Source organism: Porites lutea, chromosome 5, assembly GCF_958299795.1.
Source record: "Porites lutea chromosome 5, jaPorLute2.1, whole genome shotgun sequence".
Taxonomy (NCBI): Eukaryota; Metazoa; Cnidaria; class Anthozoa; order Scleractinia; family Poritidae; genus Porites; species Porites lutea.
Window position 1 is genome coordinate 8986474 of NC_133205.1, and position 26618 is coordinate 9013091.

The 26618-nt window shown below is 41.2% G+C and overlaps 2 protein-coding genes across 2 annotated transcripts; both read right to left on the bottom strand.

Annotated features, from left to right (window-relative positions):
• Positions 1-197: 197 nt before the first annotated feature.
• Positions 198-6887, bottom strand: LOC140937512 (calumenin-B-like). Its single transcript, XM_073387073.1, has 7 exons — positions 6680-6887; positions 4998-5188; positions 4345-4487; positions 4009-4069; positions 3269-3360; positions 2404-2496; positions 198-982 (listed from the first exon to the last, which is right to left on the bottom strand). Exons 1-7 carry the CDS (start codon positions 6823-6825, stop codon positions 881-883), a joined length of 828 nt encoding a protein of 275 aa, XP_073243174.1. The 5' UTR covers positions 6826-6887; the 3' UTR covers positions 198-880.
• Positions 6888-7970: 1083 nt separating this feature from the next.
• LOC140936380 (helicase-like transcription factor) lies at positions 7971-26423 on the bottom strand. The gene is made up of 14 exons (XM_073385843.1): positions 24598-26423; positions 23668-23742; positions 19631-19912; positions 18740-18918; positions 18333-18404; positions 17889-18111; positions 17337-17483; positions 15719-15987; positions 14489-14668; positions 13694-13833; positions 12757-13094; positions 11961-12254; positions 10833-10913; positions 7971-9120 (listed from the first exon to the last, which is right to left on the bottom strand). The coding sequence occupies exons 1-14, from the start codon at positions 26218-26220 to the stop codon at positions 8968-8970; spliced, it is 4056 nt and encodes a 1351-aa protein (XP_073241944.1). The 5' UTR covers positions 26221-26423; the 3' UTR covers positions 7971-8967.
• Between the last annotated feature and the right edge of the window lie 195 nt (positions 26424-26618).

Below are 26618 nucleotides of genomic sequence, written 5' to 3' on the forward strand. Positions count from 1 at the left end.
CATTATGCAAAAATAGATGAAATATCGGAACAAACGCATTCTTGCGTTAAATGCTTCAGTCACGATTCTAAAAGTAATCAATATTTTCTACAATCACCTAAGAGAGTATTGTATATATTGTACAGTAGTTTCCATAGTTGTCAAAATTCAAGGAAATAGCTTTATTTTTCTGGAGTCGACGATATGTTGTATGTTGCATGGCGGTAGCGACGATGCAAAATTTAAACACTCAATGGAAAACCCACTGAGAGCAAATCCAATATTAAGTTGTATTATGAGAAAACAAAGCGGCGGTGTTAACCGACAGAGCGTGATTGTGCGTACGACGTCAAACAAACTTAAGTCATTAAGCGCTTCTATAAAAACGCTCAACGGGGTTAATGCTCTCAATTATATCTTTTTCAGAATCGTCATTGTGTCTTGGGTCAATATTTTAAATGTACTCCATAGGGTATCACTATACTTAGCTAATATGAGTTAAATTTCGTGGAAGGTGCGAAAAGAGTATAATTTTAAACCGAGCATATTATAGAAACAAATAGACGCTCGCAATTTCCTGAATAACTCTAAATGGTAAAATTTATCAATAAAATCGCGACGTGAGTATTGGGATTAGTTTTTGAAAATAGCGACGTCGTCACAGGGAGTGGCTATGTATACCGCAGCACATACCCAAAAGAACACGCCATTACGTCACAGACATTCGCAAGACCGCAAGAGATTCCTTTAGACCGGCTGACGAATCTTTCACGCGAAAACCGGAACCTTTTTCGTTATGTAATATACTTCAGCTAACTCTAGTAAACTGTTCTACCAAAGGCCGTCATTCTTTTGTCAATGACTAATTGTACCATGGTCCACATATGGAGATCCTGTGTCTTTAAAGTTCTTGCTTGATGTTTTGTCCAGACTGATAACCTTTATTCCCTGCGGTGAAAAGTTCCATGTGTGCTACCATTTCCTCTTGCTCTAAAACGCCATCCTGTGAAAAGAGTAAAGAAAAAACAGAACAGTATGACACTGAAAGAAAATCAAGGAAATTCAATAAAGCAAAAATAACGTAATGAGGACCTCACTTGGGCAGTGCACTGCTACTACATAGTGAAGAAGGCCAACAGAGGGCTTTATGTACTGAGATAATATCAAGAAGAGCAAGGTTCCGTCAGCTGATATTGTTCATATCTACTGCGCGCTAATTCGCTCTATACTAGACTACGCCTCCGCTGTCTTTGTTGGTTTGCCTAAGTATCCTGAAGTATCTTGCTTGCTATCTCGAGAACGTGCAAAAAAGGGTCCTTTCCATCATTTGGCCTGGTATTTCGTATGAAACAGCACTCGACAAAGCTGTATTATCCTTTCATTCTGACCGTCGGACAGTCTCGTGTATTAAATTTATAGGTAAGGTTCGGCCAGGTAACCCATTATACCCACTAATACACAACAGAGTGGTACCTGTATCTACCAGTGTGTGTCTAAGATCAGGGAGTTCTAGCAGGCCCATAGCCACAAGGACTGAACGTTTCTCAAATTTTGTTAGTGTTAAATATCAATCTTGTAAATCAATGTAGCGTATTTGTATATTTATTACAGCTTGTAAGGTATCCTACAATTCAGTCTTCCGACTGCAAAAGGGACATTAAACCAGTGATTTGATTTGATTAATGGTCCAAGTCCGTTCGCATCAACAAGAACCAGGTACGCCAAAACAGGGAACCTGTGTATAAGGATGTGGGAAAACATGCAACCTGAGCAAGACGCGGGAAAACAAGCAAGCTGGGCAGAACACCGAAAAATAGCAACCATTGCAAGTCGCGCGAAACATGCATGTAACTAGTGCAAGAAGCATGAATTAAGTGCAAGACGCAGGGAGACATGCTGCCAGACGCGGAGTACCTCAGGTAACCAGTTTTAACCGCAATAAAACTAGCTTACGAATACACCTGCAAATTATGAGGACGCTGTATCACAGACAACAGTAAAACCATGGGCTATAAGAAAAATGGATTTCGACGAAATAAAGGTTGAAGTAGGCTTTTGTCATTTCTTGTCAATTCTGCCCGTATATTTCTTGCAGAAAAGCAGACTTGTTTCCAGGCTGTTCTGTCAGAAATATATGGGTAGAATTGACCAGAAACGACAAAAGACTACTTAAATATGAGAAATTCAACTTTAATACACTGAAATTTAACCTTTATTTAGTCGAAATCCATGTTCCCTCAAGCCCTGCATGATTTATCATATGTTCTTGGCCATAAACTTAGGAATAGATAAGACCGATCAATCATATCCTCTACTTCTGAACCAGGCCGTAAACTGTTTAAGGAGTCCACAAGAAATGCATGTGCATCAGTGCGGATAACGTAGGTGTTGATATTACTAGATTTGCTTGCTGAGACTTAATACCTTATTGTCGTCCGCTATGTTCACAAGGTGTTGAGCCTGATTCCTTGCCTGAGAGGATGTACTAACTGCCGAAAGCCAAACTTTCATCTCCGCCTTTTTCAAAACAATAAGAACAAAACACACGTGGCTTAGCAAGACGAAAGCATCAATCAATCATAAAAGTAAGAGAGACTATGTGCGTTAGCGGGAATTCAAGGAAAAGGATTGACTTCTCTACTAACTGTAAAACGGGACGGAAATCAAAGGGTGGTGAGGTCAATGGCAGCATTGCCCACCAGGACCTTGGGAAGGAAATGTATAGGGTTCGAATTCGTTCTGGCTGCGCGAATGCGTACGATACTGGCTATACCGCGGAGGTTGGTAGTGTGTGCTTCCTTGCTCATTTGCTCCTATTCATGCTGGTTTCTTTTTATCAAGTTATAAAACTCAAGCAGGAGCATTCCTTACAAGCACCACCAACTGAGTTTTCAGAGTGTTCAGCACAAGGCTGAGATGCACGTTTTCTCATATCTGTCCCGGCTGATTTTCCAATCTGCGCTAAATCTTTCAATAACCCTAATTCGTTCAATCCCATCTGAACAAAACTTCAAGGAGTTTTCAACAACTTTTAATAGAAATTCTGCTTTTTCAAGAGTTTTTAAAGCGCCCAGTAAATCTAGAATTAAATACCATTGCCTTTCAAAGATCGAGACTTCAAGGAGTATTGAAAAATCCTGAAATAAAGAGACGAGTAAAGAGGGAAAAGACAAAAACCTAGTGAGAAAAAAGAAGTAAAATTGGAGGGCGTACGCGAAGAGGCGAGAGGGGGTAAGGGGGACATGAAACCCGGGAGAAATGACGTTGGTATTTAATATACTGTACTCACTTTGTTAAGCTTTCCGTCTTGGTCTTGATCCAACTTCTTGAAAGACTGCTCAGCGGTCCGGAGGTTCTTGTTCGCTCCGTTTACAGTCTTCACTGCAAAGATCAAGAAATGAAAACTATTGTAGCGGTATTAGTCTAAGGTCACGTTATCTAAGGCCAAAATGGTTTTCTAAATCAAGGCCGCAGGCATCAAATAACAATAGGGAGTTTAAGCTGGCACTACGGCGACGGCAACGAGAACGAGAAAAAGCGATTGGTTAAGATTAGCGAAACAACAACTCCGCACGCGCATCACGCTTTTTTGTACATTTCTTTGTCGTCACTGCACGACTACGAAGTGTGTTGCCTAATTTCACGTTTTATCGACAACGTGAACATACGACGACGAATCTGTCTTACTCTTTTTAAACTTGGATATTTTTCTTAAGAATTCAACTCCAGGAGGGTTCGCCTACATAAAACATAGTGGCCGAGTTGGGGTTAATCGCGCTAAAGTTTCATAGATCGAGAACTCCCTGGGGCCTGTTCTGAAAAGCGCCTCAGCCTACGCGGTCCAAGAAACAGGATGAAGCCTTATCCGGCTTTGCCCAAATTACGATGGTTGAAGTAAGGAGTCATTTACGCTAGTCTGTTGGAGCCGTTCAGCTCCCCTCCCCTCCCCTTCCCCCTCAATGTTTTTGATATACCTGCACTGTACTCACAACCTGAATTCCTGGAACAGGTTAGCAAATAGGAAATTACCTTTGTATTCATCGAATGATAGAAAACCATCTTTGTCGCCATCTACAAATTCAAGGAATTCCTACGATAAAATAACACATAACTTAATGCTTGTTGAACTTTGCGGCCTAAAAAACGTACAATCGTGACCTAGAGCGTCAATATAGCAACACCTTTTGTTTCCCTAACGACAAAAAAGAAGAAAACAAACTGTAAATCGCGGGAGGATCGCAGAGAAAGCACGAAATTTGTCAAGAGAGAGAACAGTTCACGACTCTCAGGGTTACATCAGTGGCAAAGTCAACAAGATCAGTTATTTATTATAAACAAGAAAACGCAAAAGTAACGAAATCTTACGCCAACTATAACAGTAAACATGTGTGGATTTTCCTCGGGGTGGAACATGGATATCAGCTCGTCACGTGACAGCCCGCCATCCTTGTCTACATCCGCGTGACCAAATCGTCTTCTGTCTCGTTTACGTTGTTCCGCAGTAAACGCTGTAAAAAACAACCAACCAACCAAATAAATGTGGCAACAAAACAGGTTGTTGAAAGTTGCGGGAAAATTTCTGATTAGATAAAATTTCGTCTTGAGCCAGTGAAACGCGCAGATGTTGTTGCAAAAATTAGAGCTACTCTCTACTTCCTGCAACAACTTTTCGCAAACTGCAACAACATGTTTTGTTGCAAGGTAGGTTTGATTCGTGGTTGGCAAAACGCGTAACATAGACTTTCAACTCATTTTTTAGCAAGTTGCTAAACAAGTTGCGCATTTTTGTTGAACGTTTTACCCTAGCTTAAGCACGTCGCATGTGCATTAAATGTTACTTTGTCATTTTTAAACGCATCCTACAAGGCTAACATTTTGTTCAACAGGTATTGCAGCGATGCTGCAAAACAATTTGCTTGTTATTGCTCGTTTTACTAAAAGCCGTGCACAACAAAGACTCAGCCCCTTTGAGTAGGGTTAGCCCGTAAAATCACAAAACGATTCGACAAAAAGGTTACCTCCTTTTTTCTCAGCGCTTTCCGTATACTCATCCCAGCTAACTTTGCCATCGTCATTAGTGTCCAAAGATTTCAAACGAGTATTGGCCTCATCTTTGTAAAAAGCTTTCATACTTTTGTCTGTCCGTGCGGCAAGTTCTTCAACAGATACCCGACCATCACCGTTTATGTCTATTAACGGAATAACTGACCTGCCAAAAAAAAAACGGTAGTAGAAAAATAACTGTTTCCTTTTTATATTATTTTTCGTCAAAGCACACTCCCTACAGACCTTTTCACGGTTTTTTTTAAACTTTTGACATGGGAAAGTTAGGGAAAATCTGTCGACACCACTAAAAAGAGCGACTTAAGATTGGTAAAATTGCGAAGTTTGGAAGTAAGTTATTGAACACTAGCGAAGATATAGCTCCTGAAAGTCGCGAAATTTTGCAGACGTTTGTATGGTGGTGGTGTTGTTGTGGTGGTGGCGGCACAGGGTCCAGAGGAGTTTCGTGTGAATAAATGAATTACTTATTTTAAGTCTCACCTAAAAAAATGTCTATACCTGTCGCCTAGCACGATTAATTAGCCCAATGGGATCTTTATGAATCTACTGTAAACGACCTTATCTGACCCAGATCGACTTTATCCTCGCTGGCGCACGGCACGTCGCCCGAAGGGTGACCGAAGGCCGTCGCCCGAAGGGCGACCGAGGCACGAAGTGCCGAGTAAAAGAAAGGACAAGTCTTTCCGTATTTTATACTATAAGCCGATCTTGCGAGCCCTCAGTCTCTTGGTTTGCGGTCTATACAATATGTAACGAAACTGTGACGCGATCAAAATAACCCATTTTTTCAGAGGTTTTCAACGGGTTTTGATGTTCTAACGACAAACACTTCTCCTCTGGACTCTGTGGTGGCGGCTGCACAAACTTGCTCCTCAACATACAAACGTCTGTAAATTTTGGCAACTTTGCGGAGCTATATCTTCTCTCGCTTAAAACGTATCACCTTCAAATCTGGCAATTTTACTAATTTTAAAGCCCTCCTTCCAGTGGTGTCGACGGATTTTCCCTAACTTGTCCATGTCAAAAGTTGAAAAAATCGAAGAATATTTTTTTCTTCGCGACGAACGAGTACAAACGCCTTGCAGGCCAGTGATCGCCAGTGGGTAAAACACGAAGGTACCTACAAGGGGGTGGGTGGAACGCGAGAAATAAGTTCTCTTCTCCGAGAGAAGTCAAATGTGCCCCAAAAACTTGTGCTGTACGAATCAGTTAAATAAATATAGGGGAACAAAAGAGGCTTGTCTATGATCGTCTATGGAACATTTCCCTGGACCCCTCGCGGTTTGTAGGTTGTCACGCAAGGAGTTGATATCCCATAAAAACATGGACAACATTAAAATACCGCAGAGTATGCCATGCATCCCGAGATGGGAATTATGGTCTTGTTCGTTCAGAGTGAGAGTAGAACTTCTTTGATTGTAAATCGGTTGTCTATGTGAACAACAGAATAATTGTTTTAGCCCAAGATTGATCTGCAACGGGTTGAACCATATTTCCACCACAACGTGTTTGGCACAATCTGGTATAATTTTGATATTGTTCCTAAACTCTTCCCTTATTTCCCTTTCAAAATATCACATATCACAAACCATTTTCCTGAATGTACATTCAAAAGATAAAACTTCTATTCTCTCACCTTAACCTTGATTCTTCTCTGTCTTTGTCAGTTTGAGTAAAATGGTTTCGGTGATTCGATGATTGTTCATGACCCTGAAAATGAGCTGAAATTCCTCGCCATGGAGCCAGGTAAAACAGGACAAGAAATACGACGTACATGACCATGCTTCTTCAAAGTTAAGGCTACAGTTTACCAACTGTGTTTGTGTAAGGATACTTTTATTGCGAGAGAAAAGGTTCCGCCGACAAAAATATCAAGACATCTTTGTCTACCAGGATTGTGTGACATAAACGTGTTTCCGGTATCGGAAACGGAAGTCCTACGTCACAGGCTGGTTAGAGAGAGGTGGGACCAACTCCCTTTCTGTGATGATGCCAGGCTCGGAAGATCGCGAAAAGGTGAAGAAAACAAATGGACTCATTATACGGGAGCTCTTAATTGAAGATCACACTGTCCCCTCCAATCTTCGATATATTCCTGTCAACGATGGTGGAAATACTGAACTTGATCTCTACCCGATCGTAGATAATACAACTTGATTACAGCTTATACTCCCATGCGCTCGACTCATTCCAAGCTGTTTTATCTCCACATCCTACTTGGCTTTATGTCGCCTTCAATCTCTCTTCGCATACTCTCCTTCGCAGCCGCTCGGGCCGGAGTCACGCAAGCTCCAGGCCCCCGAGCTTGCGTGACTCAGGCCTGAGCGGCTGCGAGTGAGACTACTCTTATTGATCGAAGCGTAACAGACTTCATTTCATTTGAAATTGTTACCTTTTCGCGCTGCTTTTAAATGAACCCTTTCTTATTTTATAGTTGATTTAATTCAACTCATCATTGCTAATCCATAAATAAATCACAACAAATAGTACCTTTTTCCCATGGTTTGGCAAGTACCTTGAAGGCCGCGTACCCTCACTTAGCTTCCACTGTCGCGTAATTTTCGCGTGCCTACGCACGTACTTTTTACGCGCGTAAATAAAATAGAGGCAGTGTATGGAAGGTAACGCGTAAACGTCAAAGTTGAACCTCACTCAACTTTTACGTACCGTGTACGGCTGTGCGAATGAGTACGCTACTAGCCAGACCAAACCTGGGAAATTGCAGGAATGACTTTTTTAGCGTATTAGCGAAGACGGGGACTATACAATGTAAAGACTGGAAGGACTGTGTCCCCTGCGCGAAGCTTTGAAATGTTTTAGGTGAGACAAGACCTGATTACGCTACCACAGGATGACAAAACGTTTCGAAGTTTCAGAACGAAGTGTCCAAAAGTGGTTACGCCTTAGGAGATATGTCACACAAAGTATCACTAACCGTAACAACTATGATTTTATTATAACTGAAAAGTCATCTTGGAACTCACTGTTAAAAATGCCTCATATGCTTTACAGAATTTTAACCAACCACTTATAGTTCAACGAGGAGCCATCCTCGACCTTAAGCTTTTACTCCTTTCTCGGGCAAAGAAGAGCTCCGAACTTGACGGCGAAAAAACATGGGCGCACCGCGTACCGTAAGGAAACAAGTATTTTCCACCCAAGGCGCAACTGCACCAATGAAACAAAAATATTGAAAATGGTGAGGCTATCACTTTTTGATCACAATGTAAGTCTAGTATCATATTAAATATTGTGCAACTTAAGAAAATAAGGACTTTTTGTTATCTCTAAGTCATTTATAAAACTCTTTGCTTCATAAATATTTTTGCTCTTAAAATAATTCCAATTAATACAACTCTTCTATCATAACATCTTGAACTGGAACAATTGCGTGTATATACTACCTAAAACAAATAGAACTACCAACTAATTTTATGGCTAGCTTGTACCCAATCTTCTCGCGGTTCTGACACCAAAACAATACTGCACTCGCAAAACAATAATTGCTCTCGCCCGCTAATCTCGCCAGCTACGCATCCAAATGTCTTCAATTCTATTGTACAGAAATAAGAGAGAATAAGGTGCCTCATTCTCTCTTGACAGCACCCATCATCGTTATAATAAGTTTACGTCAACCTGCCAATGAAAGTTTCTTTTTTCTAGGAGGAAAGAAACTGCAACGTATCAGAAACTGGATGCGAGAATCAGCTGTTGTCGCTTTTTAATTTCCCGCGTGCTGTCATTGCGAATCATTACGTTTCTCGGTTGCCACTTTTCAACAATCAACATTCTTTGTCCAACAAAATATTAGCAAACCAAGGAAAAATTGTCAAGCGAAAACACGAAGAAATCACGTTGGGTGAAAACATTCTATCAATAAACCAATCACAAGATGGTGACACCCCCCGCCCCCGTATTTCTCGGTCAAAGGCCAATAAGATGTTTGATATCTCTCACTCTCTGTCTCCTTCTGTCTTCTTGGCTTTGCGTCTCCATGCCAAACGCCTGGCCCATTAGCTCACGTTTCTTTTCCTGCAAGCTGAGCATGCGCTCTTCCACGGAATTGGTCACAATATACTGCAAATGAGAAAGCAATTACTACACCATTGCCTAGTTTCAAATCGAGAGGGGCTGGGTACGAGCCGGTTTATTATGGTGTAAACAACACGAGACCCTCATAAACAAACAAGCTAAAGAGGTGTAATATCAACCATAGAAATGAAGTCAAAATGTTCAAAACTTTGCAGTGAAACAGCAACCCGCACTAGAGTTCTGCAGGCCCCGGTTGTTCAAACGTCGGATAGCGCTATCCACCGGATAAATCACTATCCAGCGGATAGCGTAATTGATTTGCGTAACACTTATCCGCTGGATAGTGATTTATCCGCTGGATAGCGCTATCCAACGTTTGAACAACCGGGGCCTGAACATTTTGACCGACTTTAGAGTGCTGTGCTGGGGTCTGGGGGTTTTGTGGGGAAGTAAATAGTGGAAATCTAGAAACTCCGTAGAAGCGCGTCGGAAGAATTGTTATTAAAACATCTAGTAGTGACACTGCGATAAAAGTGGAGGACATTTGTGCTCGTTCAACCCACCAGAGCAATCTCTTGCATCTACCTGCTATAAGAACAGAAGTGGCCAAGAGATCCTTTTATTACCATGGAAGTATGGTTTTTAATAGTTATTGTAAATGTCCTTAATCTTGAAAGATCTTGTTGTTATTAGTTCATTTGTTATATTACATTTTATTATTATTATTATTATTATTATTATTATTATTATTATTATTATTATTATTATTATTTTTATTATGATTATTATAACTTATAGTCAGGTGTGCTTTGTAAGCTCCCTGAGTGGACTGCCCTGGGTAATTACTTTTTCTTTATTTTAAATATCTATCGACGTCATCTTTATGCTCGATAAGTGTATTGACCATGGAAAATTGTTGTCGATTTGTTAAATTGGCCATTTTGAGTTCTTAAAGAATTGGTCGATAGTTTCTAATTGCATTATGGGACTATTTCGGGGAGGCGGACTTTTTAACAAATCGGCAATAATTTTCCATGGTCCAGACTCTCATCGATCATAGAAATGACGTCAAAATGTTCAAAACTCAAGTGGAACCACCATGGATCCATAGAACCACAAGCCGAAGGCGAGTGTTTTCAAAACAAGTTTTGAACATTATGACGTCATTTCTATAGTCGATAAGAGTATAGACCACGGCATATTGTTGTCCAATAACATTTGCAGTTTTCGACGACCATTTCTGTTGACGTTTCCGGGAAAATCGTACGCGCAAGAAAGAGAAAACAAATGGATCAATAATTAAGTTTCTAGGAAACTGGCCACCTACCCCTCTCCGAAGTCATCATTAACACCTACTTCTCATTTAGGGCTAAATGTTGGGTTAGGGGAGGGGTAGGTGGGGAGTTTCCCCTGAAACCTAAATTGATCCAAACAAATTTCCATGGTCTGTGCTCTTATTGAACATAGTTCTCGACCAATCAGCGCGCGAGAAATCGCTCAGTTCTTGTAAAATCTTTTACTGACTGTTACAAAGTTGCGGAGGGAAACCTCGTCAAATGATTCTTCCCCTAAACAGTCCCAAAGTGCAATTCGTCAATACACCCACCCATTCGCTTAAGTCCCCTGAAAATGACCAATTTAAAGTGAGTGTCGAAAATTCTTTGAATAGAAGCGTTTAGTCGCCATTTTTACTAATTTTTTTACTACTTGCCATAGTATATAAACATAAGAACATAAAATCGGTCCAATATTCTAACCTTAGTAATGATCACTTCTTGTGTTTGACCAAGGCGATGGCTGCGATCGAAACATTGTTCCTCGACAGCTGGGTTCCAGGCCTACGATAGATAAATTAAACATCGTCACAAACTTTGGCCCTACGCTGTTGAAGAAATAGCCTGCCGTCTGTGACTACTGACGACCTCGTAAGGTGCTACAGCAAGGTAAAGGCGACTACTCTACTAGGCTACAGTGGCACTATACTAGGCAGTTCCCAAGAGACCCCTAAAAATAATAACCTAAGAATGCGTAAATGACCTTGTCTGTACAAGGTTGTTTAAAACGTAATCCTAAAGTGTAATAATCAGCTTTAAGCTATTGAAAAATATTTTCCTGTGGTAATGTTTACTATGTTGTACAAGGCAGGTCAACTTTTGAGTCTATGTATGAAATCCTTAGGTGGGACCATACAAACGAACGCTACTGAGCTACCCGGTCCTGAGGTACTGTTTATTATACTGTACAAGGTGGTTCTAACTTTTGAATTTGTGGATGAAAGCCTAGCGTGTTAGCATTTTAAATGAAGGCTACAGAGTAGTATTTTCCTGTAGTATTGTTTGTTGTGCTATACAGGTTAATTCTATCTTCTGAAGACCGTAGATGTAATCCTATGGTGGGTTTTAACCCACTACTAAAACCTTCTATGCAGTAATCATTCTCGGGCTTTTCCTCTGTATTCAAAAGGAATGTACTTCTTAATTTTGAATTTACAAGTTGTAAGGCTCAGGCTATGTTCTATAAGCCAGAGAGCGAAACAAGCGTGCTTCAAATGTAATATTCCTCGTTCTTTAAGCCATGAACCAAAACAAGCACGCTTCAAATACAATATTCTTCGTTCTACAAAAGGGGGCTAAGTAACCGGGGCGAATTGACCGGTAACCCTATGTTCAGACGGCCCCGGACGAATTTTCACCCGGCTGAAAAATTTGCCTGCAAACTTAGTTCATACTGGACGATCAATATTTTCGCTCTGTTCACATACAACTTTGAACGGGCTGGGCGTCTAAATTCTCGCATGTTCAAGGTGGCTGGAAAACACACGAATTTTCAACCGATCCCTGAACATTCGTCCGGTGCGGTGTGAATGTAGCCTTAAAAAAACCAACCGGATCTAACAGAAATACACGGGTAGCAGCTGTTAGATTCAATCCCACTCCTCCAGCAGTCAGCGACAACAGAAACACTGTAGGAGAACTGGAACTCGGATCCGAAAATGTTTCTATGGCGCGAGCCCTGGCTTCCTGGGTCATTCGTCCATCCAGCCTGACAAACAAGAAATCTTGTTCCTTCAACGCGTCCTCTACTATATCCAAGAATGAGGTGAATTGCGACACCACAAGACTCTTTCGGGAGGGGTCTTTGTCGCGTATGGCACACAACGCCTTCATCAAAGTTTCGAGCTGAAAAAAAAGGGACATAAAAACTGTATATGTAGCTCTCTAAAAGTCAACTCGACTTGCGCGTTAAAGGAGGCGAATCAGTAACCCACTCCATGGAGATCTTTGATTTAGGGCATTTGATTCATAAGCTGGTAGTATCACGTCGTCCAGAGGACGCTTGAACTAGGAGAGTTAGGTGCCTTCTGATCCAAAACGCTACACACCTACCGCGGGGTACATGAACTCGCTTGTTGAGTGGTTCGAATTAAGGTGCTTTTGGGGCACATCCCCCAAAGAAAAAAAAAACAATAAGGTAGAATTCCAATCATGAAAAGCGCGTTATCGTTGGTCAAATAAAGAATAATCTCTGCGTCACGCGGTTCGTAATAGAGACAATGCACTTCATCTACGCCACAAATACTATATTTATAATTTTCTTACAGAAATAGCAAAGCTTTAATGCTTGTGTATTGTTAAACTATTAAGGACTTGGCTATAAAGTTGATATTTATTTACGTCAAACCTTGGAGCTCGTCTTGGACTGTCCAGATTCCTCGCTGGGTTTTTCCGTTTCTGTGGACTTCTTTTTCTTCTTCTCCGGAACTTTGATCAGATCATTTTCATTCACGGGCGCACGACAAAGAGGACAATTGGGTGCAGAAGTCTCTGACGTAATAACATCCATAATGCATTGCTGACAGAAAACATGCGCACAACGCGTAATGACTGGTTCGACTAAGGAGTCGAGGCACACCGAACATTCTTCGTCCACTCCCGAAGATAAGGTCACGAGGAGATCGTTGATAAGTCGCTGAGTGTCGTGGTCTGCATCAAGGTCGTCATCGTCTGAGTCATCCAGACCTGGAAGGACAATAAACAATTGAGTTTCAGTACAATTCGTGCTCTATAGGCGAATATTTGCTGACGTCATTGTTGACATTTTCCCTCACTGGCATACGACTTAACTCATAAAAGCTGTGGCCATATACAATTCAAAAGTTAAAAGAGCCAATTAACTTGAGCATTTTATGCAATTTTCAGCTCTTTGCAAGTAAAGGATATTTCAGTCCTCGAAAACTGCGAAATTGCTGAGTGACAAAACAGTTAATGAGCCATACATTCTTTGAAAAATTTCGAGTTCTTAAAAGATAATTTCTTCGACACCATTTGGTATATCGAACTTAAATGTTTAGAGATAACTGAAATTGTTAGGCTCTTTCAATATGCAGAGATTTTACTTCATTACCTTCATCAGATAATGATAAGCAAATGTTACTGAAGTACAAAAATGAAAAGAAGGATTGGCCTACAGCTCTGACTCAAAACGAGAGCCGGACAAATTGTGCCGTTGTAAAAATAAAGATCCTTCATAGAATGCTCCATAGTGGGAAAACCTGCCAAGCTATTTGTTCAATGTTGTACTTGTTTGTTTTACTGCCATGAAATGGAGTAATAGTTACCTTGCAGCAGATTTTGTGCATGTTGAAGCGACTCGCTGTCTTTAGCGCACAAGCTGGGATGTAAACAAAGCTGCCTGAGCCGCATTAAAATGGCGAAACAGTGGGCGTACTTTTTCAGCACCGTACCATCCTGGAGATATCTGAAACAAAATTTTGAGATGCAATTCATCGTGGGAAATTGTGCTATCCTGGTGTAACTAGCTACGCGGTTTTATTATTACCGCGGAAGACTGACAGGACAGGAAGGATAAAGAGACAAAAGGCTCTCTTTCTTGTCCCTTAACATCACCCTGCGTGATAGCCTGAGTATCAGGCCTTCCTAAGGGGCTAGTGGAGAGGAGATTTTAGAAGGGGGAGGGGGAAGGGGGGAGGGAGGAGGGGGGAGAAGAAGTTTCTCTCCTTCAGCTCTCTCCCTTTTTCGCTTCCATCTTTCCCCTTTTCCTCCAGAAACGCCTGATACTCAGGCTACCTGCGCGAGCATCTCTCTGGCGCCCCTTTGGTAAATATTTTGAGAAAAGAACCAAGGCTATGCTCAAACTATATAGCAGAGCATTTGAACCGGTAAGAAAACCAAACTGGATAGGGATTCTGTTCACACATACGAACAGTGATTAACGGAGCGAAGTTGCGCAACGCCGACCTCTAAAGTGGAGAGTCACATATCGGATATGTGTTCATGCTATACCGAATAGATTTTCGAGTCGCAAAAAAAGCTATCCGCAAAAGTGTGAACATAGCCTTAGAATCCATTTAGCGGCTACGAGTTTCCCGGGACACTGTCAAGTTGTTCCTAACCTTGCAATGATCAACTGTCCATGGTTCTGCATGGCATCGTACAGTTTCCGTTCCTCGTCTGATAGCTCCACTTCTTGGATGACCACGGTCCGAGGTGGTAGCTTGACCAGCGGTTTACCCTCATCCTCGTCAGACTTTAGCCGTCTAATGGAGATATGTTTGAGGAGTTTCTGCAAACGACTATGAGCAAAAGAGAAAAAACACTTTATTTGAGTGTGAATGTATTTAGCACTCCTAGTGGAGACGGGACCGCCATTTTACGTGGTCATCCGAGCAATGCGAAGGTCTAACCGTTTGCAGGGCAAAGTAAGCAAGTAAGACCCTGAGTATTGGTCCGATCCGGGTTATCGAGCCTACGACCTCCCGTTCAGACAGCAGTCAAGTACTCTACCAGCTGAACTTATTATGCTGCGGTTAAACGAACCGAAGTTCAAAAGCAAAAGCAAATTACGCTTATCTCGGAAAACACGGGAAAAACAAATACAAATACAAGGGCGTGGTAGTACAGTCTACGAGACCAACAGCTTCGTGAGTGGAAATTCACCATATATCACAAAATAAGGCTAGTAAAAAAACTATACGAGAGTACTTGTAAGAAAAAAAAACATGCAAATCCTTGAAAAGGGATAGAAAAATGTCTACATGCTCAGCTCATTAATTGCATTTATTATAGGCTATATCCGCGGACGGGCAAGATGAAGCGAATCCTGCGTTTTGAGTGGCTACCCCTTTGCCCCAAAGCACAAAAAACACCGGGGAAGAATGCAAAAAAGGTGGGGGATAGAGAGCGAAATTTTCACTATTGCATATGCCTGAATTTCGAAAGCTGCAATTTTGCATCAGCACCAAACGCCAACGTAACACTCGAATAAGTAGTTTTGGTTCTATTTGGCTACAGTCTTGGACAAAAAATGTTACGAAAAAATGTTTTTATTTTTTGGTTTCAGGATAAAGCTCTCTAAAGCAGTAGGATTTAAAAAAACTCGCCCCTTTGCCCCAAAGACCATTACTGCCTTACTGGACTATTACCGCCTCCAAATGAACAACATTGACAAGGGTGGGGTGGGGAAGGGATCCTAGTGGTACCCGATCTGCAGGATAGGCCTTTTGTGGGTAAGAAAGTGCAAAATTCTTCACACTTTTTGTTCAAGATCGTAGCATAATGTACAAAAGCCTTAATGTTTGGCAAAAATTTCTCAGGGTGAATGAGTTAGACAGAAGTCATCTTACTTGACAGCCAGCTGACAACCTCTTCTGACACTGGTTGCCAAAGCAGAGTTCCACCAGCTTTTGTCGTCAAATGGCTCCAAACGCAAAAACTTTACCACGGACCACAGGTCATCCAGTCTGTTCTGTATCGGTGTTCCTGTGAGGACCCACCGACGCTTGGCTTCTAGCTCTGCCATAGCCTTAGTCAAGCGAGTCTGAGGGTTTCTTATGGTATGACCCTCATCTAGGATGACACGCAACCATCTAATCTTGTGAAGTGGGGAATCATTCTGCAAAGAAAGTAAAGTGGCATGACTGAATGTGCCTTGGCGCCTGTTCATGAAGGTCCTGATTATTAAATAGCCCAGAAAGCTGTTATTGGCTTTACATTAAAGATGGAGGTTTCAATAGTTTAGCAGAAAACATAATCAATCGTCAGTTAACAAAAACGCGCTTTTATTCTTTTCTGACGATTAGATTTGAATAATTAATTCCGGGCCGGAAAAGTTACCGCGACTTTCGAGACACGGGCCCTTAAACAGAGTGTTAAATCAAAAAAAATATTTTTTCCACTTAAATAGATGCCCAAGGCTTGCAGAAAAAAGTATCTAACAACTGAAAAAAATACGATCTGGACATTTTTACAACAACTTGTTAGAGGGCATGTCACTAGTTTATTTTATTCTTTCAATGTTTGAAAAAGCCTTGAGTTACTGTGTGCACCGCCTAAGTGCACAAGAGATTGGAATAAGTGTCTGGATGACAGATCAAAGGGGACAGACATTCAAGGCATATACCAGAGGCTCTTTTAACCGAGTTCAATAATTGTTTTATCACTCGATCACAGAAGCAATCTACCATTTTCACGCAAGAGTGATCGCAAGAAGGAGGAAAGTGTGCTTTCATTAATGAGCAGAATATTATTAATGTTTAATTTTTTTGCAGGTCACGTGGCGACCTCTCGGTCAACAAAAAGGAAGAAAAATTTGCATCAAATGATAACAAGCCTTGCTTGTATTCAGACACGTCATGGAAGATTTTGCAGCATTGAGGGCTAGCATGATATGGGATTGAACTTTTGAAGCATGCAAGGCACCTTGGGAAGAGTGAAGAAGAGGATATGCCTGAATTTTTTGGCCAACCATCCCCATGGTCCATTTGCATTAAAGATAGTGCAACCTGCCCTTGTTCCCTTAGGCATATGGATGCCTGGGTACAAGCAGCTGCTAAATTATACGCAATGACTATGTGGATGACTAGCCTCAGGGTTCGTATCCGTTTTTGACCAAAAAAACCAAGTACTTTTCAAGGACATTCAGGGACACATTTCCCATTTTTCAAGGACTCCATTCAGTGCAAAAAAGAGCCTTGAGTCTATGTCTTTTTTAGTTCTTTCCCAACATGAGCAATTTTATTTGAAAGGTCTTTCTATGTTAGTTGGGTTGGATAAAGTTAGCACCAAAATTCAAGGACTTTCCAGCACTGACTGCAATTTTCAAGGCTTTTCAAGGCCTTGAATTTCTATTTTAAAATTCTAGGACTTTCAAAGTGTGTGCGAACCCATTAGCCTGTTTGAGAATCTCATGTGAAATTAAAAAACAAAGGACTAAAATCAAGGCATCACAAATGGCATACTCACTCTGCTGTAGTCGTTAGTCAATGTGGGATAGGTGGTCAGCACAATGTCTTGCTGTCTAAGGAACTTCACATCTCTGAGTCGCTCTGGTCCATAATACATGTAAACTTGTAGACTAACATCAGGATGAACATGACTACAAATCTGATCCTAAAAAAACAAAGAAACAACTGGTCAGTCAATTTAGTAAAACTATCAATTCATGTAAATTTAGCCAAGGTCAAAAGCGAAGCTCTTGTGGGATCTTTAAAGAAATATCTTTCTCAAGTTACTTAACTTTTGGCATAAGAAAAAAGGCAAAATGAATTCCTCCTCGTCGGGTCAAATGGTGTTTGAGAGTTCAGCTGTTTTGTTGCCATCTGCCAGTACCTTAATCTGCCCCGCCCACCCACCCTTCATGTGCATTTTGGGTTGTTTTAGGATTTAAAGTAGTGCTGTAGTTCTGGTTGTTCTTGTATGTAGTTTCTTGTTAGCCGTTTATTAGCTGATTTGTGCTGTAATACGAGTAATTTGTGGTGTTAATATTAAAAGTCAGGCTGCAAGATTCATACTTACTGTCCAGTTACTGAGGACAGACAGTGGACACACAATTAAGGTAGCAGCGTGGTCATCATCTGACTGAGGTCTGCTGTTTACTTTAGCATCTTTTTTGTTCCCACCAGCTGAAAGCCACGGTCCCACCAACACATCATCCTCATCAACGTTGATGGGTGTGTGCTGAGTTTGGGGTGTGTGAACATCTTTCTTGTCTTTGCACTTTTCCTTCTTTATTGATTTACTACGGAGAATAACAAACATAAAGTGCTCAGGAAAAGGACAACATTTGAACACGTCGTCTTAAAAGTATAGAGCCTTATAGCATAATCCAGTACCCCTGGGCTATGGGGCATGACTTTCTCTGCATACGGCAGAAAACATACAGTACTTAGCAGTTACATGAAGGCAACAAAGCATGGACTTGGATAAAATTATTAACAGACAACTAAACCAGCAACATACCTGGAAAACTTGCTTAAGTACATCTGTCTGAACTTAAAGCCAGGCTGCTTCAAAGTCTTGCTGTCTGGCAAACTGTAAATTATGTAACAGTGCGGTTAAGTCAACTGGCTGTAGCAAATTTAAAACACAATATATATGACTGATATTCCAATCAATGTTCTTCTCTAAATTAAGTCAGCTACACGTATATTTCCTAACAGAAAGACTGTGGATGAAATCCTAAATTTGAAGTGAACAATCAACAAACTATAAAAAACACAGATTCACAAACACAAACACAAAAATTGACAGAGAGATTCAGGAACAGGAATATCAAAAATTCAAAGCAGAGATGAAGCAGTACAATTTCCTCAGATTTTTTAGAAGATCTACAATGGTTTACTTGTCTGCATAAGTTATGTGACTACCTCTTCTTTTTATCTGCTGTGTCCTTTTTCTTTTTTATGGTTATTTGTTTGACAGATTCCTTGTCCTCCATCATGACATCTCCACCTCCATCTCCATCTCCATCTCCACTGTTGCTGTCTTTCCGCAGCATCTTCTCAGGTTTACAGTCCATCCCTTCACCTGAAGTAGATGCTGCCCTCTTGAAAAAATATATGAACAAAGTGTTTAGAAAGAAACCCTACACAGACTATAATTAATGAGGACAAAAATGCACGGCAAGTGTATAGTAACAACAATATATTAACTATCAAGTAATGTTACTGTTAGACTAAAGGCAAGGACACCAGGGTGTGGTTCCTCAAAAGATGGTTTCAAGTAAGTTTGACCCAACTTGGACCAGAGCCACATGGGTGGAAGGTCACCATTCTACCATGCTTTCTGCGCCCATCCACAGTTGCTTGAAATCGTTTTTCTGGGTGGATATTTGAGTTAATTGTTAAGGAAACCGAAGACGAAGGGTGCTCTGCACTCCTTCCCATCGTCCCTGACTTGTGCTTCTGGCTCATCTCCCACAACCCTCAGAAAGATTGCAGAAGAAAGGCAGAAATCTCCTCCCTTTGTTACCATATTTACTCAGAAAAGGAACTGCAGTGATTATAAACTTTTCTGGAGATTTCAAGGTAGCACCTTTTCAAGGACGCTTCTCATTAAAAAGGTACTTACCACTTTTGTACATTACTGGTATTATTGTTAATTTTAATGCCAGTCCTGTTGAAAGTTCTCCTGTTTGAGTGGCACGTGTTTGGAAGTGCTGCTTACATGTATTCAAGAGTAGAACTTTCAAGTAAATACAACTGTCAAAAGAAAGTTTTTTCCATCAAAATGAATGACGGAACCTAACAGTTGCACACCTTGTGAGCCGACGACTTCCTGGAGAACATTGGCTGTCCATTAAGGTGATTAGCCATTATTAATGTGATGACAGTAAGTGTCTTTCCAAGCCCCATGTCATCAGCAAGGATACCTCCTTTAGGAGAATGTGGCTTTCTATCAGTGGACATCTTTGTTCCTTTGTTGAACCAGGTACTCTTGTTGACCTGGGACCAGAATGGTGCTAGATCACCATTGTTTTCTCTCACCATCATCCAGTGTACGGCTTGTAACTGGTAAGGAAACAGTCGGGTAGTGATGGCCTGGCAAATAAAACATAGGCAAAAAAATTAAAATAAAATATTTTGTTGGTGTGAAAAAGCCTGACTGTTGAATCGGCAAGTGAGAGTGTTCCCTCTGAGAAAAGGAGCCATAGCTGCAGCCAAACGCGTCAGACAAGTCATAGAGGAGGAAGACAAATGAACAGTTCAAGCTGATTTATTGCTGATATCATGAACAGAACTGTTACTAGTGACACTTTTGAGACTCTTATGTTGAGTATTGACTTTTGTAATTTTATTTGCTTTACAAAGGGAGAGTGTTGGAGCGAAAAAGCATGGCTGTTAAGCGTGTGGCGTGACATGTGGAGAGAGAGTGACGAAAGCTATGCAAACCGCTTTTATCTGGTAAAACCAGGAGAGACTTGAAATAACACTGAGAGAAGCTGAGAGGGGTGAGTTGTGTGAAGAGAAACATGTAGCGAGACAAGTGCATGAGTTGTATTAAACCGTTTTATTTTGTGTGAGTAACCTTTGTCATAAAATCTCTGCAACAAAATTGGTGACCCTGCCAGGACTTGTGTTCTGAGAAAGACGAGTTTTGACTGTGAGAACCGCCCGATGTGGGAATAAATCTGAAGAGAAATGAAACCAAGCATCAACACGTGGTAAACAATGGGTGAACTCAAGGAATTACAAGACAAGATCGAAAATACTTGAAGGAAGGAACGTCAAGGCAATTGAAAGACATGGCAGCACCTTAGATTCTATAGTTAAAAAGGTTTATGAGCTTAAATTACGAGTGCAGGAACTATGCCTTGAAAACGATAACAGTCTGGAGGATGTAAGATCGTAGAGCAAAACCTTAGAAGGCAAAGTTAATTCGAAGACGTGCTCAAAAAGGTGAGGTACGTGGTTGCTGAAATCAAGTCACAAAGAAGAGAAATTTAGAGAAGAAAAGCGTAAAAGAATGTTGGATGACCAAATCGAAGTTTGTGAAGTTTGAGAATTTAGTTAAGGGAGCATTATGGGATTGTGAGAAATCAGCTGGCCTTGGAGCAAAGTTTCTATGGAAAATTAGCAAGTCACATTCAAGTTGTAGAGACTATGGGCAAGGTCAAGGAAACTGGAGGGTTCGTGCATGCAATGCTTAATAAAATACCAGGCATCAGAGCAGATTTTGTTTGGTTGGATGATAATAGACAAGAGTAGGAATTTCCAGAATTACTTGAATCTCTCAGGAAGTGGTGTCATCGTAATCCTACTCTTACTGAAGGCAAACCTACGGTGGCCCAGAAGAGTCACACATGCAAATTAAAAATGCTGCTGCAAACTAAAAATTTTACCTGCAAATTAAAAATGTTGCTGCAAATTAAAAATAGGACATGTAAATTAAAAATTGAACATGCAAACTAAAAATATTAGAAACATGAAACATGAATGGGCTGACGGCTGTAAGACCAGGTCGCACGGCTCGGACCAGGTCCTCATCACTCATACTGCGCGTGCAGGACTTTTCATTTTTAATTTGCAGCGATATGTTTTCTATTTTCAATTTGCAGCACAATTTTTAGTTTGCATGTATTATATTTAATTTACAGGTAATCTTTTTAGTTTGCATGTACAATTTTTAATTTGCAGCAACATTTTTAATTTGCATGTGTGACCCTTCTGGGCCACCGTACAAACCTGACCCTCTAAATCGTTAGCCACCTAGGAAGAATCTTGCTCTTTACATCAAGGATGGGAGTGCCAGATTGGGCCGTAGCTGCATGTATTGCACTGGCAAAGATCACAAGTCTGCAGAGTGCAAACAACTCACTGACTTGAAACTACAGAAAAAGATCTTGAGTGACAAAAAGCTGTCCTTTAATTGTATGGGTCAAAGACATAGAGCACACAAATGCCTTAGCAAGCATACCTGCCAACATTGTGCAGGTAAACACAATACCTCTATTTGTTACAGGTAACCTGGTAACAATCATATGTTGCAACTAGTGAAGGGACTGTGGTTTATCCAGTTGTAGTGGTAGTTGTTGATGGTATTGTAATAATGTAGAGCATTACTGGATACTAGGGCTGGTACTTCATACACATCAGCAGTCTTGGTTGATAAGCTAAACAAGCAACCTACACATGTTGAATGCAAGCAGATTGAGATGATTGTCTGCTCAACAGTGCAGAGGGTGCAAAGCTACAAGGTTAAGATCTCAAGCGTTGACGGGAAATATAAGATGACAACACAGGTCAATAAAGTGGACAAGGGTGTATTGCTCACAGTTCCAAACCTGAAGTATGAAGAGTTGATTAATAAGTATCATCACCTGCAACGATTAGTAATGGGTAATAATGACAAGAAAAGTGAGCTACTCATTCAAGACATGTGATACTTGGAGCAAGTGAGTGCTCAAGATAAAAACTGCCACGAAACCTCAAGCAGGGCAGCCATCTGAACCAGTCGCAGAACTTACACATTTGAGATGGACAACGAGGCCCCAGGGAAGGAAGTCCCTTGCTCCAATGTCTTTTTTGTTTCCAATATCTTTTTTCAGTCAGGTCAGGGTTCAAGACTCTGCTACTGGTAACATTGTAACCCAGTACCACCTGCCTCGTGGATGACTGGTTGGTGTCTACACAGGCTCTTCCACCAGCTCTATGCTGGTGAGGAGGGTGGCATGTCACCCAGCAGGATGAAAAACAAAACCTGTCAAAGGGAAGATGAGCTTCTTGAGAGCCAACGGCCAGCATGCATCAGGCATTGTGGAGCACTAAGGGCACAGTTGGACAGACTCAATCTGGTGGCCATCCACTACATCCTACCCTATCTCCAGCCATCTCGACTGTTGTGCAGCCAGATAACTAGGGATGAGAGGGAAAGGCTGACGACACTGCACAACTCTCCCTCTCTTTAATCCAATTCTCGCGTAATTCAAGACATCACCCCACACCCAGTCCACTTAAGCCCTGTGGTGATAGACAAGTGATGAAGCAGAAGGTGCAGATACACTTGAAGCTGTGGTCATAGACCTGCACACAGGCAACCCAGGGCATTAGGTTCACTCACTACTGGACTGAAGCAGGGGTGGAGTTCAGGAACCCCCTCACTGACTGAGCAATCCTCTTTAGGACTCCCTCTACTCACCTCCATGGCCTGAGGAAGGGGCTAGAAAAGGTGCTCCAAACATAGGCTGCTTCACCTTACCCAGGCCTACATACCGCAGTAGGAGGGGATTGGATCCCATGTATGCGGTCAAAATATCAGGATGAACACAAAAGTGACATTACTAATCATTGGCACACGAAATGTACATACACTCAAGGATAGCACCGGAGCAGACAGACCTGACAGACGGACAGCACTTGTTGCAAGAGAATTTGGCAGATAGAACATCCATATCGCAGTGCTGCGTGAGACCAGGTTCGCAAATTAAGGTCAGCTGAAGGAAGGCAAAGCTGGCTACCCCTTTTTCTGGAGTGGTCGCAACAGTGAGGATCATTGAGAAGCAGGAGTGGGCTTTGCTGCCAAAAAAATTTGATCAGTAAGCTTACCAACCTTCCAAAAGGAATCAAGGTTGCCCCATGACCCTTAGGCTCCCTTTCCGACGAAAACACTATGCCACCCTAATAAGTGGATATGCTCCCACAATGACAAATCCAGAGGAGATCAAAGACAAATTCTACAAGGGCTTAGAAAACATACTGGTACTTGAAGGCGCCCCAGGATCCAAAGCAAATTGATAATCACCCTAGGTTAAAAAATTTTGACCTGAATTTAATTTTGACTTGTAACATACACATACCTCAGGTTGCTCAGCTTTTGTTATCTTGTTATATTCAACCAAAGAGTCAAAGAGTTGGTCCAGCTCATTCAAAGGCTAAAAATTAGGGGAAAAAAAAAAGATTTTTCAATAGAGACAAAGGACATTTAAAATGACCAAAGTTATAAACATTGTAATGTAGGAATCATTTTGACCTACAGAATAAAAATTTCGAACTGAGGATACTGCAGTAAAGGAATGTCAAAAAGACGGAAGATATGTGAGGGGTAAAGACATGAAAAATCCCTTTCATTATGTCTTTGGGACTTTGAGAATGCAACCTGCAAATTTAAAAATTAATAATCTGTTAACAGCATAATCAAGTCTCATGGTAGGATAACAAGAAGTCTTGCTTCAAGGCATCTAGTTTGTACAGGACATGTATTGAGATCAGTTTGGCCCCAGTTGTTCAAAAGCTGGATAGCACTATCCAACAGGATAAATCACTATCCAGCAGATAAGTATTACTGGAAACAATTATTGCATTATCTGCTGGATAGTGATTTATCCAACGGTTGAACAACCAGGGCCTAGAGAATACTTTGTACGTGAATATGTTACAGTTCAAAATTTTAGTGAGGTTTAACCAAGGTTGATTCTCAATAATTATTTCCTTCGCTTCCTACGTAGCCCTAATCCAAGAATAATAATTATTCTTGAATTAGAGGCAAAGGAAATAATTATTGAGAATCAACCTTGGTTAAACCTCAATAAAATTTGGAACTGTAACATATTCACATACAAAGTATTCTCTAGGCCCAAAGGGAATCGAGAATCAATCTTGGGTAAAAAAAAAATTACCCTGAATTTAATTTTAATTTGTAACGGGCATTGGGGCTTAAAGGGTCTCAGGACTGGTCATTAAGTGTAAATTATTTAACATTTTAAAAAAGTCCTCAGGATTGTGCTCACCACAAATGGAAAAATTTGTGGCTTTACATCAGGTACAGAAGGATCCGTGCCATTTTTCTTGTCCTCACCCATTCCATTACACGTGCACTCTCCCTGACATGATCCACTGCAAGTGTTCAAAGCAGCATCGCCAGAATTCTGGGTGTTTACGCCAGATGTTCCTGGACATGAGCACACAAGGATAGAGTTACATTTTTTGCATGGTTTGAAGTTTGGAAAAGCGGTGGAAATGTCTGGGACTTGACTGACGGCTGAAGATGCAGCTGTTTCAGTACTAGGATCTACTGAAGTTTGCATTAGAACTGTACTAGTGGAAATGTCTTTGGGTGATGAGACTGTGGTTTCTGGGAACAGAACCTTCTCAGCAGCTGGAATCGTACCACAGTTTGTAGAGACAGACGCTGATGAGGTTGATGATGTACTACTTTCAGGAACATGCCTAACAGCTGCAGATGCAGTAGCTTCAGCACATGGATTTGTCAAATTTTGTGTGATAGCAGCACTAACACTAGTTGCCACGACATTTGGTGCAGGCATTGGAGTTTCAGGAAACTGACCATTCCCAGCCACTGGAATCTTGACACAGTCCATATGCATAGGAGTTGATGTGGTCAACAATTCACTTGAGACCACACTGAGCTTTGGATCTTCACTTTTCGACACTGTGACTGGCATAGCCCATGGAATAACATTCTTCATTGCGAAATTAATTGCGGCGGAAACAAATGAAGAATTGAGTCCCGTCGTCAGCATTGATGAGGTGGCAGGGGTGTGCACCAAATTCTGAGAATTTTCTGACGATGAACCTAACACAGGGTAGGGATACAATATAATTGGAATTTTAGGAGGGGCTACAGACGAGCTAGACTGTGGATCACTGGTTATAGGATTGGCTTGTGCTGCACTCTTGTCATTTGTTTCAGACATTACACTTGTTGACTCCATTTCCTCTGGCACATTTAAACCTGACTGTTTGATCTCCGATTTGTTTTCTGCTGGTGAATAATTAGGCAGACCTTTGATACTGTTAACAGTTGATGTTGTGCACATTTCGGACGAAGAACAGGATCCCTGGAGTGTTCCTTGTGTGGCACATGGAAATAAATTTTTTGCTCCAACTGATGCAGTGTAGTTGTTACTCAGCTGTAGATCTGCTGGGCATTTGCCGGTATCAAGTATAAAGTTTACATTTGTGCCACACAATTGCTTATCTTCACGTGTGTTGCTGATCTGGGCAGTTTCCTTTTCACTGTTGGACGAATGACAGCTCGATATTGTTTCTTTTCCCAATTCGCTACTTTTCATCTCTATACAATTTCCAGGTAAGTGTTGATGCACATTTGCAGTTTCTGTGCCTTGAACGTGACATTCGCCCGTTTCCTCCACTTCACCGTTTTGAACGGGCTCTCTTTCATTGAAAAGTTCGCCTTCTTGACTCGCACAGCTGACAGAACCCTCAACCAGGTTTTCTTGATTTTCGATCCGATTGTCCATTTTCTCCATCACGGAAGATAGAACACAGGAGTCGCTTTTAACCTCGCCAGTACTGCTACCATTTTGAACAACACCGTGAATTTGCGAGCCATTTTCCGCTGCAAATGTAACGTTAGCCACTTCCGCCATTACAGAGTTCAACAGTTTCTAGCCACAGGAGCTTCTATAAACGGCGCAGTTCATGAAGAATACAACGATCACTATCTTTGTCGTTACGTGTGTAGAAAAGATAACAAAGGGAAGCGAATATTTGCAAAACAGCGGCTAATAAATCAAAAACTCTAATGACCTTCAGATGTATTTCGATTTTAGCGCGAATCGCGCGCTAAGCATGCTCAAGATTTTCCATATTTGGAAGCCCCTAAAAATTCCCTGGGGTGTCCGTAGTGCAATCTGATTGGTCGGTTTTTAACAGAGGGAAAATGACATGTAACCAAGGCTTTCGCAAACAAAAGCGAAGGGTCGCGTGAATTTACTGAAGTTATTGTAAACATTGAAAAGTTTGTTTGACTAAGGCTCACGAGAAT

What these genes read in the sequence shown, in the direction of transcription:
- LOC140937512 (XM_073387073.1), bottom strand. Translation starts at nt 6,825, where the DNA reads ATGGTCATGTACGTCGTATTTCTTGTCCTGTTTTACCTGGCTCCATGG. An exon ending in AAGCGCTGAGAAAAAAGGAG is followed by an intron (nt 4,488 to 4,997) that starts GTAACCTTTTTG and finishes TGTTTTTTACAG; the next exon opens with CGTTTACTGCGGAACAACGT. An exon ending in ATCATTCGATGAATACAAAG is followed by an intron (nt 3,361 to 4,008) that starts GTAATTTCCTAT and finishes TGATCTTTGCAG; the next exon opens with TGAAGACTGTAAACGGAGCG.
- LOC140936380 (XM_073385843.1), bottom strand. Translation starts at nt 26,220, where the DNA reads ATGGCGGAAGTGGCTAACGTTACATTTGCAGCGGAAAATGGCTCGCAA. An exon ending in GGAAGTCGTCGGCTCACAAG is followed by an intron (nt 18,919 to 19,630) that starts GTGTGCAACTGT and finishes TATTTTTTCAAG; the next exon opens with AGGGCAGCATCTACTTCAGG. An exon ending in AAGAAGTGATCATTACTAAG is followed by an intron (nt 9,121 to 10,832) that starts GTTAGAATATTG and finishes TCTCATTTGCAG; the next exon opens with TATATTGTGACCAATTCCGT.